Consider the following 14,224-nt stretch of genomic DNA (forward strand, 5'->3'; position numbering starts at 1 on the left):
TTACAGCTCCTTTGTGCTTCCCCTTTGTGCTTTCAAATCAATACAAAACATCCAAAGAAGCCTACAAATATCTACAAGAATCACAAATATTTGACAAGTATCTTCTATATCTTATTTGCCAAAACATATTTTCATAAGGAAATGCTTAAGAAAAAGAACTTACAAAAGAAATAAAACAACACCAACAGTAACAGATATTATGCATGTATACTTATCTACATACACAGGTAAAATGTCTTACCCAACTGAGTTCTCTCACTTATCAGACATTACTTGTAAGAGGTGATGCTCCCATAATGATTTGAACACATGTACCAAAATAAACAAGCAAAACATTTATTCTGTTATATTTAATAACTTCATTAACCAACACATTTGTTACACTGAAGAGAAAGCAAGTAGCAATTAGGCACTACAACAAGAACCATGGTGTCATATAGCTACTGACATTAACAAGAGGTCCTGAAATGTTAGGAGTGAAAAAGCAACACTATATGTAAGTATACTGGTGCATGAAACAAAAGATGGTTACATGTTTACTGTGACATGTCTTCTGCACACCAGAATACTGTATTAAAAATATGAATGTTTTTCATGATTAGACTACAGAAAACATAAAATAGTGTTCAGTCCAAGTCTTGAATGCATTTTTTCACACCATGCTGTCTGCTTTTCCTGCTGCATTCCATGCCACTTGAATGTGTTTGTTATCCTCACTTTGCACACCCGCTCAATGCCAAATTGGTACAAGTAACTCTACTTTATTACTTACATACATTTTCTGGCTAACTTTATACCTGACAAATCTTAAACAGTAATATAAGTTTTGTCTCCAAATCTGGCCAAGAAACTTCCACTGAAGTTGCACCTCCCTTATGTCAGGGTTACTGTAATTATTTAAGTTAAATTGTGGGGGAGTGGAAGGGAAGTGAGGTGGGAGGAGACAGGCTGCATGAACAGAATTTTAGCAGGTATTTCCAAAGATATGGTTTAATGACAACATTTTGTAACACAAAACATTTGTTTGAAAACCTGTTTGTTTGATTTCTTCCAAGAAGCTGTATATTTATCTTTAAATTTTAAAGAGGCTTTTTACTCCATTCAGAGTTTTACCAGCATTGTATGAAATCATTTGCTCTGCACAATCATTTAGGAAGATTTTATTCCCCTGCTGAACTGGTGTCAATGAATTTTAAAAGCACCAGATTCCTCAATAAAAATTCATGTCTTTGCTCAACTGATGACAGGTACCCTAGCTTTTCATCTATCTTATTGCTCCAACAGGAACATTTTATAGGCGTTACGTCTAAGGAGATCAATTCTGTCTATACCATCAATTGGGCTATGGAACAAGGTTAGGCTGGTGCAGTGGTTCTCAACCTTTCCAGACTACTGTACCCTTTCAGGAGTCGGATTTGTCTTGCTTACCCTCACTTGTTTTACCTCACTTAAAAAACTATTTGCTAACATAATCACATAAAAATACAAAAGTGTCACAGCACACTATTACTGCAAAATTACTTGCTCTCTCATTTTGTCTTTATGAAATTTTACTTTGCACTGACTTCGCCAGTGCTTTTTATATAGCCTGTTGTAAAATTAAGCAAGTATCTAGATGAGTTGATGTACCCCGTAGAAAACCTCTGCGTACTCCCGGGGCTACATGTACCCTTGGTTGAGAACCACTGGTATGCTGGACTATGTGTGAGTGGGGAGGCAATCTAAATGCAAAAGAATGCAGCAGTTTAAGAGGGAGAAAAGTTATAATGATTAAACAGTACATTTTAATATGGTGTTTAAAAAGTGACTGTACAGAAGAATCAAAATAATCAACCTATAGGGAGTATAGAAGAATTACCAAACTGCTATAGGTTTTCATCAGAATCATCAGAACTTTCTTCTCCTTCATCGTCACTGCTATCTGAACTGCTAGTATCCTCTTCACTGTCCTCACTGCTTCCTTCATCCGTTTCTTCACCCTCTTCATCACCAAAATTCTGTGTACTTTCTAAGACATACATGTACAAAATATATATTTTAGGTAAGTCTTAAGTTTTGGTTAGTAAAAAACTGACTACTTCAGGCATATGATAAATACATAATATTTGATATTATATTCCAAATAAACTCAAATTACATATTCAAAATGAATAGGTTGTACAAGGTGTTTTGGGGTATTTTTCTGAAAAAATAATTGTATTCTAAATTGTCATTGTATTTTGCTTTGTACAGAGGGGGATTAATACTGTACAATTGTTTTGCTTACTAGTGCTAATTTTCAAAGAAACATCTAAACAAATATTTTCCCCTTTCTAGTACAGGAAGAAAATTATGCAATGGTTGTGTGTGTTTTTCCTGAGAATTTAGTAAACCGTCCATATATTCACAAATATTCCAAATATGTATCTTGTTTGAGATGTGCAGCTTTTGGAAACTTTCAGCAACTGTCTTATAGTAATAGAAGGAATATTTTTGTCAGTTACACCAATTTTTTGTCTATATAGTCAACACCCATTTTACAAACTTTTCCAAAATATTTATTTTATAAAATATGCAGTTTTTCAACAACATGAAGGTGAATGGGAGTTCTCATGTGAGTAAAACTACTCATATTTGTTTTTACAGGATTGATAGCCAGCTTGGAAGAGCAAGAGCATGTTAAATCATAAAAATGATACTGCTGAAATTGATCTCGTCTGCAAGGAAAACAAGAGTCTCCAACCTGTACTACTATGGGAAGATGGAACTTGACTGAAATTTCCCATTTCAAACCCAAATTTAAAAGTAAAGAAAAAATGAATATATGCTAGTAATATTTTAGGTTCTTAGCCACAGAAGAGTATTTTTAAAATAGGAATATTCTCATAATACAATAACATACTTAAATTAAACACTGACTTAAGGTAATTATCCATTTTGAAATAATAAGCTACAGGGCTAACGTTGTGAAGCTGGCCTAGATCTCTATGCTGTGATCACTTGGCTCTCAATACGGAAAACGGGAGAGATTCCAGAAGACTGGAAAAGGGCAAATACAGTGCCAGTCTGTAAAAAGGGAAATAAGGACAACCCAAGGAGTTACAGACCAGTCAGGTTAACTTCTGTACCCAGAATGATAATGGAGCTAATAATTAAGCAATCAATTTGCAAACATCTGAAAGATAATAAGCTGATAAGTAACAGCTTATTCAGGCCACTCAAACTAATGTTGGGGGCTGGCACAGCTGAATTAGCACTTGGGTAGGACAATGACAGGTTAAAGCAATCTCTGCAACTCCTTTCCTCCAAGTTCTTCTGTATTCTCCTATGCCTCGGCAGAGGATTTTGTACAATGGGGTTATCATTTTTCAGGCTAGTATGCATTTTCTGAGCAAATGTGATTCCCAGACATGACTCTAAGGCAACTCAAATGTCTACAGTAAGGATATCTTAATATACTGAAAGACGGGATTAGTGCTTGAAATTGAACATTGACGATTAGGAAATGTTTGCTTAAGGTGATTTTATAGCCTAAATGCAGGGGTTCTCAACCTTTTTATTTCTGACCACCCCCCCACACACCATGCTATAAAAACTCTACAGCTCATCTGTACCATAACAACTGTTTTTCTGCACATAAAAGCCAGGACACACATTAGTGGGCAGCAAGCAGGGCAATTCCCCAGGGCCCCATGTCACAGGAGGACCCACAAAGCTAAGTTGTTAAGGCTTTGGCTTCAGTCCCGGATGGTGGGGCTCGGGGCCCTGGGTTTCAGCCCCATGCAGTGAGGCTTCAGCTTTCTGCCCTGACTTCTATTGAGTCTAACACCAGCCATGCTTGGCAGACCCCCTGAAACCTGCTTGCAGCCCCCCCCAGAGGGCCCTGGACCCCTGTTTGAGAACCACTGGCCTAATGTATCATACTTAAAACACATTAAACACAAAAGTGATAAAACTATTTCTCACCCTATAGTTTTTAAAAATAAAATAGGATCCACATAGGTATATCAGTCCCAAATATTGTTCACTTCTTAAAAGCATGAACGCTTCTACAACATATAATAGTTACTGATCTCAAACTTACCTATCAGCAACTTTTCTTCAAGAAGTGGAAGAAACTGCTTAGCCTCAGTATTTTCTGGTTCATAGATTAGAACTGAAATTTGACAACAGGATATGTTGATAATTCTATATGGTGACAATAGCAACTCACAGACTGCAGAACAATTTCAAGGCATATTGTTAAAGTGCATGCTGTCAGATAGTGGCATAATTTTCATTTCAGAGACTTACAATGCAAATAATGATTTCTCAGTTATTTGTATTTATAGTTCCTCAATGTTAACTCTATATTAAGCTAGAGTTAACATTGAGAGTACATATCAGTAAATATGTAACTTACAAAAATTTATTAATGATACAAGACATAGGCATAACAAACCCAAGAAATTCAGATACAACGTTAAACATAAAATAAACCCAAACATGTTCAGGCATGAAGATGCTGAGTTAATGTTGTTTGGATGTTTGGATCTATTGAAAAATTAGTGAAATCTAATCTGGAACCACATATACACAGTTACTATATGGAAAACTACAGGAAACGTTTATTCACTGATCCCTGTTACAACTGCACTTTGACAAACTATACTACATTCAGTCATATCAGTACTATTAGCCCCTTACTTTTCTGGGCACTAAATTCATTCACAATTCAAAAATAAATAGGTAAACACAGGAAATCATTATTCAGTTGCCTTTTGCAGACAAAATAGTGGACGTGTGCACACTGCAATGCTCCTTCTGCCGACAAAACTCTCTTGCTTTGCAAACAAAATAAAACCACCTCAATGCGAGAGAGCTTTTGGGGGCAAAGTTATCTCGTCAGTGTAGACACCATGGTTGGTTATGTCACTATAACTGGCCTTCATGAGGTATCCCACAATGCCCATCCTGATGGCTCTGGTCAGCAGTTCAAACTCCGCTGCCTTGCACCCAGATATGCAGGCATCCGCTCCTACAGGCCCAGGAATTTTTGAAATTCCACTTCCTGTTTGCTCAGCGTGGACAGCTGACCATGGCGGTGCCACACAGCAAACGCTCTCCTGCTTGGACCACCTGAGTTGTTGGATTTGCTGGCAGTGTGGGGAAAAGAGGCTGTGCAGTCCAAACTCCACTCCAGCCATAGGACCTTCGATACCTATGGGCCAGATTTCTTGTGGCTTGTTGGAGAAGGGCTACAAACAGGACATGCAGCATTGCTGAGCGAAGATAAAGGAGATGAGGCAGGCATCCAAAAGGCAAGAGAGGCAAATTGTCGCTCTGGTGTTGCGCCGCAGTCCTGCTGCTTCTATAAGGAAATGGATACCATTCTCGGCGGTGACCCCCCCCCCCTCCACTGCCAACAGCCCTGTGGATACTTCAGTGAGGCTGGAGGCAGCGGACAGGGAACTCGACCCTGTGGACAAAGTTATGGACGAGGTGGTCGAGATGGAGGACGACGTGGAGCACACACCAGGGTTGTCCAGTGGTGTAGCACGTCAGGACGTCTTTTCCACTCCTGAGGGGTCTAGCCAGGGCCGTCTCCAGACACCAGCGCAAGCAGGTGCTTGCGGCGGCCAATGGGAAGGGGCAGCACGTCCGAGTCTTCGGTGGCAATTCAGTGGCGGGTCCCTCAGTCCTCTCCAAGTGAAGGACCTGCCACCGAATTGCTGCCAAGGAATGAAGCGGTGCAGCAGAGCTGCCACCAAAGTGTTGCCGATCACAGCTTTCCCCTGCTGCCCCCCCGCTTTGCTGCTTGGGGAGGCAAAAAAGCCTGAGCCGGTCCTGGGTCTAGCCAGTCCCAACAGCCAGTTTCTGGTGCGCATGGTGCAGTAGAGGATAGCCTTGGTAAGTGATCTTTTTGAGTTGATGCTGCTCAGTTATATGAGGTAGAGCTGTCCTTTGCTCTGAATATTATAAAAGTGCGTGAAGGGATAGAAATGTACAAGACTAGCTGTGTTTGCGTGTGCTCCACATAGCCTTGTGCAGCTAAGTAGTGCAGTGGAACAGTGTATGCACACTGAGATTTCATGGGAATCCTCCTGCGAGATCTCTAGGGGCTTGGCTACACTTGCGAGTTACAGCGCAATAAAGAAGCCTCGCATGCACTAGCTCACTCCCCATCCACACTGGCAAGGCACGTATTGCGCTCTGACTCTGCGGCTACAGCACTGCTGGTACTCCACCTCGGCAAGAGGAATAACGTTTGCTGCGCCCTGGCTACAATGTTTGGGCGTAAGTGTGAACGAGGCGTTGAGTTACTGCACTCTGATCGGCCTCCGGAAACATCCTATAATCCCCTTAAGACAAGTGGCCACTCTTGTCACTGTTTTGAACTCCTGTAGGAATGCGGAAATGCCCTTTAAAAGCTCTGTTTCTGACAGCTGGCGTGCAAGCCATTAGTGTGGAATGCTGTGAGTGAGAGAGAGAGAGGTGGGTGGGGAAATGGGGGGCTGCTGCTGTCCAAACTTACAAGACAGCATGCTGACATGATCTCAGCCCCCCAAAACCCCACTCTCTCTCCCCCCACAACACACAACACGCTCCTTGTCACACTCCACCGTCCCCCCTCCCCCATTTGAGAAGTACGTTGCAGTCACTTGCATGCTGGGATAGCTGCCCATAATGCAGCACCCCCTAATATTTCCCCATGGGTGCTCCAGCCACGGAGCACCCACGGAGTCAGTGCCTATGACTCTGCACCTGTTCAGCCTATTGTTGAAGCACTCCTTGTTGCTGTCCAGGTGTCCTGTGTAAGGTTTCATGAGCTATGGGAGTAAGGAGTACACTGGGTCTCACAGGATCACTATAGGCATCTCAACATCCCCCACTTGAATCTTCTGGTCTGGAAAGAAAGTCCTTGCTTGCAGCTTTCTGTATAGGCCAGTGTTCCTGAAGATGCGTGTATAATACGTCTTCCTGGACCACCCCGTGTTGACGTTAGTGAAACCCATTGTGCTCAGGGTGATTCACAAGCACCTGCAGAGAAGTACCCCTTTCTACTGGTGTACTCCATTGGCCTGGACCGTCTTGCAAAAACTGGAATATGCGTGCCATCTATTGCCCCTCCACAGTTAGAGAATCTCATTGCCGCAAAGCTATCCAATATGTCACGCACATTTCCACGAGTCACAGTCCTTCATAGGAGGATGCAATTAATGACCCTGCATACTTGAATTAACGCTGCCCCAGCAGTGGACTTTCCCACTCCAAACTAATTCACGACCAAGCGGTAGCAGTCCAGAGTCAAAAGCTTCCACACAGCCATTGTCACTCGTTTCTCTGCTGAGAAGGCGGCTCTCATTTTGGTGTGCTGAGGCGAGCTCTGCACAGTTCCAGAAAAGTGGCTTTCTGCATCCAAAAGTTGGCAGCCACTGCTTGTCATCCCAGACCTGCATAATTATGAAATCCCATCATCAATTAAAGCTTGTTTCCCAAGCCCAAAAGTGACAGTTCATCATGTTCAGCTACTCCATAAATGTCCAAAGTAATCTTGTGTTGTTTCTTTCCAGGACACACAACAGATTAGGCAACTTCGATTCCTGTTCAAATTGGGAGCTCATGATATAGTGCATGACCATCCTGAGGCGTTCATAGCAGTGACCACAACAGTAAAGAGCAGTGCGGGATACAAGCTTTCAACCAGAAATGGCAGGCGCACAGTAAACGGGCTGTTGACAAATGCTGTGAAATGCAGTTGGAAGCCCATGGAATGCTGGGATGGAAAGAACTGCATCATGGGATATTGAGCCCAAACCCATGATGCACTGCAATCCAATCTGCCTTCCCACAACTCCTAACTGCAGAAGGTGGTGAGTAGCTCAGTGAGGTAGCTAACTACAGTGCACTGTTCTCACTGTCAATGCTAGAGCACCAAGCGTGGATGCGCTCCGCCAGAAGAAGGAACGTTGTGTGAACATGCACAAATGATGTAATTATACCAGTTTCTGTCAGCATAACTTGCATCTACAAAACTATGTAGTGTAGACAAGGCCTGAATCTTTAACAAAGACATCCTTTCTCCAAAATGTGCACTAGATATTGAAGTTTAATGGGTGTTAACCAAAAAACCCAACCCCTCTCTCAATTATTTGACTATTAAGCAACTGTCAACTGTAGTGTCATAATTTCACTATTTGGTAATTTATTACTGGTCTTGTCTATACTAGACTTAGTTTCCTAAAATTTCACACCACTTGGTCTGCAGTAACTTGCAATGCTATCTTCTGCATTTTGGTTGGAGAAGTGTATAGTCGGCTAGAAGTTAAAATAGGGAACTGGAAGTCAAGATTCCTAGGTTCTATAAATGGTTCTGGCACTGACTCACTGTGTCCTCAAGTGAGTCATTTAATCTCTCTATGCATCAGTTTACTCATCTCTAGAACAGCACTACCTGTCTACTACATAGGGATGCTGTGTGGCAGAATTAATTAATACTTAGAAAAAAAAATCTTTGCCATCCCCATACAAAAAGTGCTACTATGCTTCCATACATATTATGGTCTCTATGCTTCAGACAGCTTTCACAAGCCTGCAGCTACAGATCCAGGTGGAAGGGAGAGTGCTACCTTTGTAGCATGTTCCTTCCTTCATTCCACTATGTGGAAATCCCTCTGTGGGAATTCCACAAAGTTACAGTTTCATAGGTAGGGAGAGGATGCAGCAGGGTAGGAATGCTCTGAGGTTTAATCAGCATTCTCTCTTGCATGGAGAAGAAGAATTATTTTCCATAGAGGAAGCTGGCACATGTTACTGAAAACAGAGCAACTTTATATAAGCCAAATCCAAATGAAAGCCACCTGAGCAATTAAGAAATGTATTTATCAGCACCAGGCACGATGGTGCGTGCCTGTAATCCCAGCTACTGGGGAGGCTGATGCTGCCAGATCACTTGAGCTCAAGGGTTCTGGGCTGCAGTGCACTGTACTGATCAGGTGTCTGGTGCCACTGACAGCCTGGCCAGCGGGTGGCTGAAGGAATGGGTAGAATAACACAAATGATGTATTGTGATTGGCTCTCTATCTGTTAAGGCTGATGGACTGATTGATCAAGGTCACCAAGTATTTATCAGCAATTAAGAAAATGGACATGAGGGGAAATAATAAAATGAAACAGGTAAAATGTAAAGAAGTTTTATATATATATATATATATATATAGTACTTACTCATCTGACAAAGTTTTTTTGAGAGATTGTAGTCTTGATCCATAATTGCTTTCAGGAACTAAAAGAACAATATGGTTTAGTATGAAAGTTAATATAGAGAATTGTTGATGTGCACACTTTGAGAATTAGTTCCAAGTTTGGTCAGTTTTTATATAAAAATACTTTAGTGAGAACTTTGACCAATTTTCCCAACAGCTATAAAGTGCAGAATTTTTCTATTGTTCTAAGTAGATCCACCAGGGGACAGTGGACAACTGCTAGTCCCACCATGATTTGTACAAACTCCATCTCAGCTACTACATCTTAGAACTGAGGATTATATTTCTGTGTAATTGTATTACTCTGAGCACGCAGCCAAGTTTCTCTGGAAACACCTAGGTACGTGTGTTGTTCTATAAATGAGTAGTCCAATTGACTCCAGTGGAACTACTCACATGACTAAAGTCATGCACCCTCTTAAGTGTCTTCAGGATTGTGGCCTAAGTTTGATGTGAGAACTGATTTTTTTTTTTTTACAGCAGGTATTCTAAATAACACCTGTGCTCACATAATAAGGTAAAAATCAATAGCCCTGAGAGATGTATTTGACAAGAGTAAATAACACAAAGCTTCACTGTCAGTATGGCACAGTGTGGACAAGGGACTTGAATCAAGCCCTGACAACACCTGTTGGGTCCACAGTTTATTTTTGGCATCAGATGGAACAGTCTTGGATCTCAAACGTGCTATCACTCATTGCTATCAAGTAAGGAGGGGAAAAACTCCAGACCCAAAACATAAATCCACAAAGATCTCAATGATCTAAAAGCAGTAATATTAAATTAACAAATGGAAATCCACAACAGACCCATTTAACTGATGTTTGAGGTGGCATTATCAGAATAGCGAGACAATGGTTAAAAGCAGTATAAGAATCTACTTATATAGTTCTTAATATCCTGTTAGTTATTTACCAAACATGATATATACAGTTGTCACCACTAAAAAATAAAAAAAATTTAAAAAAATCAACATTGGCAAAAAGTTATCTGAGGTATCATCATTTTCTCTTCTTAGACAACAGAGTATCTCAGACAGCACTGTGTGGTAACTGCTGGATGTTGTTTTAATAATGAATATTATTACTGTTCTTTCGTTTGAAGTCAAGTAGACAGTTTGACAGTTGCTGAAGTCAACAGTTCTCTTTAAATTCTCAGAGCTATGTTCATAATTGGCAGAGCCTAAACCTACACTACTTTAAATTTTGCCCATGCCTCTCATACAGCATAGGATCTAGTTTTAAGTCTCTGACCCTTCCCACCTTTTGTACTCTCAACAGCAACTAATAAGGCTTTGTCAGATACTGCAAAGATAGTCAGTCCCCACAAAAGAGGAGCTGAATAAGGTTTTCTTCAGCTTGCCATGCAAAAATCGTATTCCAGAGCGTTTCTTACTGCACTGTCATTTTACCTGTAAGCATATTAGTATCACAATGTCAGCAAGGTCTTAACTTGAAAACACATACTTAACTTTTAATGAAATCAATGGGACATAAGCATATGCTTAAGTACTTTGCTCCACTGGGGCATTTGACAGCAACACTACACATCTCATGTTTTGTTTAAAAAAAAAAAAAAAAAAGGAACTGGATGTTGAGCAAACACAACCAATTAGCTGAAAAAAAACATACTGTACCATCTACCACTTCCCAAACATTTTGATATTCAAGTCTAGGTAACAGGAAAGAAAAAACCAAAATTCTTCTCCATATACACTGCGTACTCCAAATGAGTATTAAACACACCGTGGGCACTCAGGATCTTTTGTAGCACTTAGAACAGAAGCTGTCATACAAACTGACTGAACTGTTTTCCCTCATCAAACAATTAAATACAGGCACATCTTTTACACAGGAATATTTTTTGAAAAATTGTTTTTGATAGTATCAGCAGGGATTTTGTTTGCATAGTACATGCATAAAGAACTAGTTTTCAACAGAGTATTTATCATTACAGGGCCAGTCGCAGAACCCCAAGTATTCCACAACTGCAGAACTTGCCACAATTCACCCCTTGCTGCACAACTGTGGTTTAAAATTAAAAAATTAATTTTCTAACCCTTATGGGTATGCAAACCTAAAAAATGTAAGCCAAGTGTGAATTGTGGTCATCTCAGTCTACAAGCCTAAAACAATACTTCTGAGAGATTTGAATGGCTCCAGTCATTTCATTCTGGGCTCCAGGGATTCTGATTGTGCAACTGTGGGCTTTGGCATTTTTACAAGATACCAAGAATTCAGTAAACTGCAACAAAAATACTATTTTGCTGTAGCCAGATGCCTAGCATCTTGGGTTTTTTGCTATCTTGTCCTGCTGGGACCTGTCTGAAGCTGCCTCTTACTCTGCATCTTTATCCACAAAGGGGAATTAATTGATTATAGTGCATCACTATTCTACAGAAAAGACAAGACAGGTTCAGGGAGCAAGGGCTAGAGACCAGTTTGCGGTAAGGTGACCACATGTCCCGATTTTGTAGGTACCGTCCCAATTTTTGGGTCTTTTTCTTATATAGGCTTCTATTACCTCCCACCCCCGTCCCAATTTTTCACACTTGCTGTCTGGTCACCCTAATTTGCAGCCAGGGAACACAGGGAAAACCAGAAATGCAGGCTGGGCAGCTAGACTGCCTAAAGAATAGAGGCCTGTGGAACTCAGATGAACCACTGAATCGGACTATAAGCTCCCCATTTTTGATGGCATGCATGATGAAGGGAAAAGAGATTCGGAGCTGAGATGCCCGGACAACACTGTAACCACTGAAGCCCACAGACTTGGGTCATCTGGAGGACAAAACAAAAAATATATTAAAAAAAATGAATTGTGCATCAACGAGTATTTTCAATTTTGAAACATGGTCACAAGCATGTTTACATGACAGATACAATAAATCAACACTGATGAAGAATTTGGAAAAATTATGGAGTGTTTGCTACAGAATTGGGTTCCACTGTGCTGCAGAATACATGGGTCTCTCAGTCTATGTTCACACTGCTCAGTGGTGGGGGATGGGGGAAGGTGAAATTTACCTCTCCCAGCAACTCTATTGGTGCATTTGTTTTTCTATCTTCATTTTCACTATTTTCACTGCTGTTTTCATCGTCATCTGTAGTTTCTGACAGCTGCTCATCAGTATTATGGTCCTCAATACTATTCGTCTGAAATTCAGTGCTGAGTTCATTATTCGCTGGCTTTCCTACATTTTTGGAATTTTTTTCTTTATCATCTAAATTCAAAATCAATATTATATCAGCGATAAAAACAAATAATACTTAGCAGGTACAGAGCATTTTATGTGTTCAAAGTGATTCATAAGCATTAACTAGTTAATGAGGATCACTGACAAGGTACTTTTACATACAGTTGAAAAATATTTTCTGTTTATCTTCTTACATCAAAAGCTTAATGCTTACATTACTGAGCTCAATTGTGCCCTCTGATAGACTAGGATAATTACCACTGAAGAAAATAAGAATTGTATGGTGCACCTCTTAGGGAAGAATTAGGCCCGCTGAATGTAACATGTCATGCCTGGAACTCCATTTTAAAACGTTCTATACTACAGAAACTCAGCTGTAATACCATTCTTTCTGCTAAATGTTCTGAAAGAAGAGTAATTGTACTGATGGTACTTATAACAATGTTTGATCTGCTGGGAGCCAAAAGACAGTATATTTTTGTTTTACAGAAAGAGAGTTTTACATGTCTTCAAAAGCACTAAAAATAACCACCTGAAAAAGAATGCAAAATTTGAGAAAGTAATAGTTGCTTTGGGAACCATAACTCTCACCTTCCTAAATTTTGTTGCATTTATCTTCTCAATCCTAACAGTGCATTATGTATTTATTGTTTCTTTCATTCAATTTCTTCTTCATTATATTTGTAAAGATTTTCCCATGAGTACATTTTGGATATTTTAAATTGCTGCCATGTCATATATGAGTAATACCTAATACTACAAACTGCAGACTAGCATTTCTTGGACTTGCCTAACAAAACAAAACCAACCTCATCTGTCACTTTTAAGTATTATAAAGCATTAGTAAGTTACACTATTCCTCTAGGGAAGAGGAATATACAGCCTGGCAATTTTGAAAAAGCTGCTGTCTTGGCCTGAAACACCATGGTGTGGAGGGTGTTTTTATTATTATTAAAGATAAAAGCTCTCTTCCAGCACAAACATAATGGAACAGTCCACAGAGGCTTAAGTGCATGAGATGATATCTCTTTTCCCCAAGAGGTATTAGAATGTCCAGTTAATCAAATGATCTACTGGCTGAACACATAGGTGCTTTAGAATGAAAAGAAATATGAATTGTGATTGAATGCACATTCAAATAAGCACATCTACATGTATGTGCAATGTGAATGAAATTATTTTACAAGGACTTATTCACTAATGAGGGAATTCAGTTCTCAGGTCTCATATATAGACTCTATACGTTGAAATGAACACACAAATTAGTGCCTAATCTTTTGAGTTTAAAATCAGTGAGGGGTAAATAAAGGTTGCTGTTCTTGGCTGAGTCCTAATGGGTATTTGTTCACATCACTGAACCATGATCTAATGGAGTTCAGCTGACAGCCTTTCCTGCAAAGTCCTAAGATTGAAATAAGGAGGCATGAGCTACTGGCAGACTAGGTGGCAAAGCTTAGATTGTGCCTGCTTGCAATATATGCCCTTCTTTAGCCAAATCTCTCAGCTTAAATATATAAACTACAAGCTAATGTGTTTGAGGAAAAGTACTATGAAACTGTGGTAACAGGTCTGATAAAGTTTTCTGAGATTTCAAATTAACAAAGTGCAGAAACATATACAACCACATGTCCTGTTGAAGTCAATGCAAAGACTCTAATTGACTTCAGCGGGTTCTGAATCAGGATCATAAAAGCAGTATGGGCTCTGGTGAGAAAATTTTACCTCAGCTGTAATACATTTCTTTCAGCTAAATATTCCGAAAGAAGAGTCATTGTACTGATGGTGCTTATAACAACGTCTGATC

General features: G+C 40.0%; 1 protein-coding gene across 2 annotated transcripts in view; it reads right to left on the bottom strand.

The window, feature by feature from the left end:
* Positions 1-337: 337 nt before the first annotated feature.
* Positions 338-14,224, bottom strand: part of ERICH2 (glutamate rich 2) — a 38,321-nt gene continuing 24,434 nt past the window's right edge. For both annotated transcript variants that reach the window (XM_075070126.1, XM_075070125.1), the window contains exons 3-6: positions 12,251-12,447; positions 9,187-9,244; positions 4,064-4,135; positions 338-2,008 (exon numbers count right to left, since the gene is read on the bottom strand). In XM_075070126.1, the coding sequence (XP_074926227.1) occupies positions 1,866-2,008; positions 4,064-4,135; positions 9,187-9,244; positions 12,251-12,447 (470 nt within the window). In that variant the 3' untranslated portion in view covers positions 338-1,865. The remainder of the gene's footprint in view (positions 2,009-4,063; positions 4,136-9,186; positions 9,245-12,250; positions 12,448-14,224) is intronic.

Source organism: Chelonoidis abingdonii, chromosome 10, assembly GCF_003597395.2.
Source record: "Chelonoidis abingdonii isolate Lonesome George chromosome 10, CheloAbing_2.0, whole genome shotgun sequence".
In the NCBI taxonomy this organism is placed as follows: domain Eukaryota; kingdom Metazoa; phylum Chordata; order Testudines; family Testudinidae; genus Chelonoidis; species Chelonoidis abingdonii.